The 6260-nt window shown below is 42.3% G+C and overlaps 1 protein-coding gene across 1 annotated transcript; it reads right to left on the bottom strand.

Moving 5' to 3' along the window:
• Nucleotides 1-3608: 3608 nt before the first annotated feature.
• Nucleotides 3609-5699, bottom strand: LOC307239113 (homeobox protein six1b). The gene is made up of 2 exons (XM_080012382.1): nt 4999-5699; nt 3609-4307 (listed from the first exon to the last, which is right to left on the bottom strand). Exons 1-2 carry the CDS (start codon nt 5556-5558, stop codon nt 4016-4018), a joined length of 852 nt encoding a protein of 283 aa, XP_079868508.1. The 5' UTR covers nt 5559-5699; the 3' UTR covers nt 3609-4015.
• Nucleotides 5700-6260: the final 561 nt, after the last annotated feature.

Below are 6260 nucleotides of genomic sequence, written 5' to 3'. Positions count from 1 at the left end.
CTGTTGTATTAGAGGCTCCCTAGTGGAGAAATCGGCTGAATGGGAGGCCCCCTTGGGCTCAGTGACTTTGCACATTCTGAATGAAAAAGTATCTTTCGGCAGGTTCAGAAGAAAAACCGAGCCGCTGGAAATGTTCACAACGGATACCTGCGGCGGCCGCCTGTTGATTCTACCTTTTATTTTTTGATTTCATTTTAAATAATGTATAACCTCCACACAAGCGTGCTTGCACTTGCATACACATACAAACACCTACAGAACTGGGCCAAAACCCAAATGCACACTTACACACACAGAAACACACACACACACACACACACACACACATATGCACATATGCGCAGAGCCTGTGTCTGCCTCTGGGTATAGCCAGGCTGGAACATTGTCAGATCCATGCATCATTGGTAAGGAAATCTCTATAACCCCCCCTCCCGCCCCCCTTTCCCCGAGGCAGACCTGAAAAGATCCTTTTGTCCCTCATCACCCTCCTGCTCCCCTTCGTCTCCCAACACCCACACCCCTCATACAGACCGTGGTTATGGATACCTGGGATTGTCTCACACTCGGCTCCCATGTGGTGTAAATCTACCGGCGTCCACCAGACCTTAGCCGGTTTCGTACCTTTGGCTTTTGTCCTATAGATTCCATCGTCCACCGGCCAGACCTTAGCCGGTTTCGTACCTTTGGATTTAGTCCTGAATGGAGAAGGATACTTCACGAGGGCCTACCAAAACTGCCAACAAAAACACAAGGCCAGTTCAGAGATATAGCGTAATCCCATGCAGGCTACTCTCTGTGTTTATTTGCACACGTCAAAGGTTTTTCTGCTGTTGATTTAGAGCCACTGCCACTTACGACTATGACAAATGAAACTCCCCACTGATTACTCTGTTTGCCATGAGCAGCTGCTGTTACTGGCACCGGAGACGTCATGGTAAGGCTGACGCTAACCTCCAGCTTTTTGTTTTGCTGGCTAAAGGCTGAGGCCTATGCTCTCCAGCCCGCAGTGGGTGTGCTTGTTGTGCAGCTGATTGAAGAATCTACCCCATACCTGATTCAAAGAGTGAATGTACTGACCTTGTTGAGGAAATAAAGAATGCACTCCCTCCAGATTTGGAAGTGTGTGATTAAATTGTGATTAAAAGCCCAGTGTGAGTTTCCACAGTAAATTGATTGTAGTCCCTTCCACATCCTGGTGACTATGGTGCTCTCCGAGTGCACGGGGCACCCGGTCCGTTTTAATCCCCGCTCTGTCCGTCCTCCGCTGGACATGTTGTCGTTGGATTAACAGGTATGAACAATGGCTCCGGTGGCTTTGTGGTCACCTGTTTGATAATTTGTGAATATTTATCCTCCCCGTGTGCCAGCTGTATGGGGCCTGTGCTGTCTTCAGCCTCATCCTCATATGGACTAACAGTAAATCTCCCTCTAGCACACTCATGGTTGAAACATGTTATAGTAGCTACTGAAGCAGTGGCATTAAGTTTGAATTGAACTTATATTTAAACTTTCTCTGTTAAAATTGGATACATATTTTAGCCTTAGGTCAAATATATAAGAGGGTACATTTAAAAACAGTAGTCATCTATTTTTGCTATGAGAGTTATATGATCTTACAGTGTATAACATTTACATAAAATAAAACTGGTCGTATAATTGAAATAGAGGTTTTGGATATTGATCTCCATCTTAAGGATAACTAATAGTGAGCCGTAGTGGGTAGAGCATTCATTCCAGCAAATGTTTTCACATCATTTAGCTCAAGGGGTTTTTTGGTCGACAAAATCTGATTTGTTTTTAACAGTTTAATATTAAAATTGCAAGCTTTTTTTCTAAGCCGTAATTGTCAAAGCTATAAAATAGTCAACACTTTGGGATCAAGAGGACACTTACAGTATTATGCCTTTGACCAGAGTAAGGTCCGATGGGGACAATCAAACAGACACCATTATTTTGAAACAGTTATATGGAAAAGTGTATCTGGTAAATGCTACAGTTTTCTGTACACAGAGTAGGCCTCCAGGATGCTGCCTGGCCCAGAGTTCCTCCGCTCTTGGTCAGGCAGAGCCCAGCAGCACTGCAATCTTCGCAATCAGGCAGTAATGCTAGCAGCGACTGTTTCAGATTATGCTCAGGAAATCCTCGGTGCTCTCTGCTCAAAACAATTTACCCTGACATGAGCCCAAGATGGAGTGTATGAGAATGGAGGAACATCAGGGCTGTCTTCCCCTAAATTCCAGCTAAAATAGATTTTTGTCTCTCCTCAGATATCATAGCACTAAATGTATTTCTTTATTTGTATTCATACACTCTATGCATATTCAAACTGAAGGATTTGTATTTATTATTATTATTATTATTAATAGTCTTCTTATTATTATTATTGGGATTTATTATTATTAATAATAATAATAATAATAATAATAATAATAATAATAATAATAATAATAATAATGATGATAATAATAATAATAATAATAACAATAATAATAACAATAATGTTTCTGTTAATTTTTTTTATTTTTTATTATCTCATAGTATTGTTATTATATATCTTAATACTGTTGTTGTACTGTCTGTTATATAGCATTATATTGTTCTATAGCCTATAGCGTCTAATTTTACTTGAAATTAAGAAGTCAATATTAGTCCTATGCTACTGCCTGATGTGAAATTTTATTATATTGCTAGGAAGATTTTTAGTCTTACATATTAGAGAGTTGCTATCGATGTTATTAGACCAGACTATTATTTCATTTATCCGGGGTAACCTATATGTTGCTTTCTATATCAACCCAAAGTAGTTGTTTTTTTAATTGAATAGTCAGGACTTCAGTGGCCGTTAAATAGTTAATATTTTCATTGGTGGACGACGGTCAGGCTTGGTTCCATAGGTGTGAGTTATAATTCCGCTCCTCATGGCCCAGAACAGAAAGAACAAACTCCTGGAGAGCAAAGTAAACAGTGCAGCACCGGTCTAATGATCCACAGAGAAGTCTGCCCAAAATTTCCCTGAAGCATTATAAACCCAGTATAGTTTATAGTCAAATAAACAAGGCTTTTTTTCAGGCGCGTATCGACAATATCAGGCTCCGCGTATATAGGACTGTGAATTTAAAGTACAGAAACAAGATATCTACTGCATTTGGTCTCATTTTACTTCATGATAAAGTGTGTTTTTGGATCAGTATGCGAGTACACACTTTTGCACGGAATATACAATTATTTATCAATACCATGCACCCTTTTAAAATTGCAATGGCTCTTTTGCCGATTTTTCGGACCACACAATTTGAAACAGGATGCAAAAATTAGAAAATAATAAATAGGATTTAATTAAAAAAAACAACACATTTATATATTACGCCTGCAATTAAATAACCAAATAGTGAATGTGAGTCCTATCTGGACTTGTAAATAATTCGCTAATCATCCTTATTGATAAGGATGATTATCTTAATCAATAGACTATTGATTGATTATTGTTAGGTGTCCGAATTATTTGATTAGTTTTATGTCTAGGGGGGTTAGACTTTATCATAGGTAGAATGTATATAACCCTGTTCACTGCAATAAACTGAGTATACAAATAACACACATAAGACAAATGCATTACTTTTGTTTTATTGGAAACTAATTCTCATTACTCTAATGAAAACGGTGCCTCTTATAGTTTCCATAGCCGGGAGTTGCAATTTTTCTTTTCTTATCTTAACAAAATATCATAAATTAAGCAAATGGGCAGTCCAGTTAAGTGTTTCGTTGAGTTAAGAGTTGCAGGAGGGGGTGGGGGCATGGTTGTATTTCCATAAGCAGGAGATCAGAAAACCTCCTATAATAAGTGGGTATAGAATAGAATAAGCGCAAAAAAAAAAGAATTTGTTATTATTGTTATTTGTTTGAACCCAATTTAACAACAGACACGCCAGTCTATCATAATGCATCTTAGTGTTATTTCATTAAATGTGGTGGTCTGATACACTTATCAGTCTCTTGCAAAAGAAGTGTTCAGCCTCTACGAGCCTAAATCCACCAGGCTGGACGTTAGAGGTCCCAACAACGAGTCCTGAAGCTGATGCGGGTGCCCGTGCATGCCGTGCACGGACTGCGCTGCACCGAGGCCCGACATGGGATACGAGGAGCCGGGGTGGCCCATGCTCCCCTGCAGCAGCAGCACTGAGTTCTGGTCCGGGCTCTGCGGGGGCGAGAACTCGTCCTCCGAGCTGGACATGAGCGACTTGCCGCCGTCCAGAGGAGACAGCTGGTTCTGTTTGTTGTTGCCCGTGTTGTTATTTTCACTGTTCTCCCTACAGGAAAATATATTGGAATTAGATCAACATTTACTGAGAAAACACACAGCCATAAATCAGAAAGTCGGACTTATTCTGGGCCCCAATGAGGATGGCCTAAAAAGGTCATTTATCTTTATAATAAAACGCGTGTGTCCTTTGAATAGAAAATCAAATGACCCTCAGAGATGTTTATTATCCACAATTCCTGATCATTTCTTCATTCGTCATTTATTGCAATCTGTTGGGATTGCGGGCAGTCTTTTCTTCCCAGACTTGAGGACGATACATAATTATAGTAAAAATGTCACCTAATATGACCTTTAGCACAATAACAATAATAATATGTAAATGTATCTTGAAAAGACGACTATAAAAAAAAACAAAAAATAAAACAAAACAAAACAAGGAAAAAATATTTGAGCAGGGTTAGGGCCATCATCAAAAAAACATTTAATTAAATTAGGGGCTTACTAATTGAATTATTTTCCAAATGTTTTTTTAACAACACCATCTGAGTGGATTATTAAGATCCAATGAAAAATAATCAATCATTGACAGCAAATGGCATTGCATTTTAAATATTGTACAACCACTGAAACAAATACACATAGCATATAAATATATTGTTTGTTCAACTAAATCTCGAAGAACTACATCTTTAATAAATTGAAATGCCAAAAATATATATTTTTCCCAAACAACATACCTCTCTTTGGCCTCCGCCGCCCGGTCCCTTTGCCGTCTGTTTTTGAACCAGTTGCTGACCTGCGTGGTGGTCAGTCCGGTGGCCTCGGCCAGCTCCCTCTTCTCCCGCGGGGACGGGTACGGGTTGTGCGTGTACCACTCCCGCAGCACGCCCCGGGACTTCTCCTTGAAGCAGTAGCTGGTCTCCTCGCCGTCCCAGATCGTGCGCGGCAGAGGGAATTTCCTGCGCACCCGGTACTTCCCCACGGCGCCGAGCGGCCGGCCGCGCAGCTTCTCCGCCTCCACGTAGTGCGCCTTGAGCCACAGCTGCTGCAGCTTGGGGTGGTTGTGCGGCGAGAACTGGTGGCTCTCCAGGATCTTGTAGAGCTCCCTGAAGTTGCCCCGGTGGAACGCCACCACGGCCTTCGCCTTGAGGACGCTCTCGTTCTTGTGGAGGTGGTCGCAGGCGGGCAGGGACCACAAGAAGCGGCCGAGCCGCTCCAGGTTCCCCCCTTGCTGCAGCACCTCGCACACGCACGCCACTTGCTCCTGGGTGAACCCGAACGACGGCAATATCGACATGATTATTCTGATTTCTGGTGTCCGGTTCCCCCCCCCCCCCCAAAAAAAAAATGATGCTGTTGTTGTTGCGTGTTCCTTCCCCAACACGCGCACTCCCGCAAAATCCCCGTCCGCGAAATATCCTTCTCCACCCCCGATGCGCACGGGAGATCCGTATGTTGATTGTTGGGACAATTTGTTCCTGTTGGAGATATGTCAGGCTTAAAGGGAGCCTGTGCGGTTCTTTGATTGGCTCTCCTCCTGCCCTATACCCTGGCAGCCGAGCGCAACTGGGTTTGCGGCTCCGTTTCCTCCCCAGAGGGAGTGCGTCAGGGCTGAAACCGGAGCGCTCCCACCCCCAAAACCCGCTCCTCCTGCGCGGAGGGGGACAGAGGAACACCTTAAAGGCTGATCAATTATTACGCAGGTCTTAAAGGCGTTTTAACTCCGCTCTGGGTGGATATATACATTATATGTATATATTCGACACAGAGTCGTCTTGCATGTGCACGACCGTTGGATTCCCTTTCATCACAGTAAACGCCCATTGCGTTAATCACATGCAGATTGCAATGCAGTCTATTAATTAGACTGGGAAGTATTTTTTATGAGGCGATATAGTTTAATAACTTCCTTTTATTTTCAAGTCTAAGCGTGCCAGCTAGGCAGTGTCCTTATTGGCGTTTATTTGGGCAACCTATGCCAAAATGTTATGGGCTATAT

This window comes from Zeus faber (genome assembly GCF_960531495.2).
Source record: "Zeus faber genome assembly, chromosome: 13".
NCBI classification, from domain to species: Eukaryota; Metazoa; Chordata; class Actinopteri; order Zeiformes; family Zeidae; genus Zeus; species Zeus faber.
Note: the sequence above shows the minus strand (reverse complement) of the source record. Positions and strands in the feature narration are given on the sequence as shown.

Coding starts and splice junctions, on each gene's coding strand:
- LOC307239113 (XM_080012382.1), bottom strand. CDS start 5,558: ATGTCGATATTGCCGTCGTTCGGGTTCACCCAGGAGCAAGTGGCGTGC. Junction 4,308..4,998: donor GCGGCGGAGGCCAAAGAGAG/GTATGTTGTTTG, acceptor ATTTTCCTGTAG/GGAGAACAGTGAAAATAACA.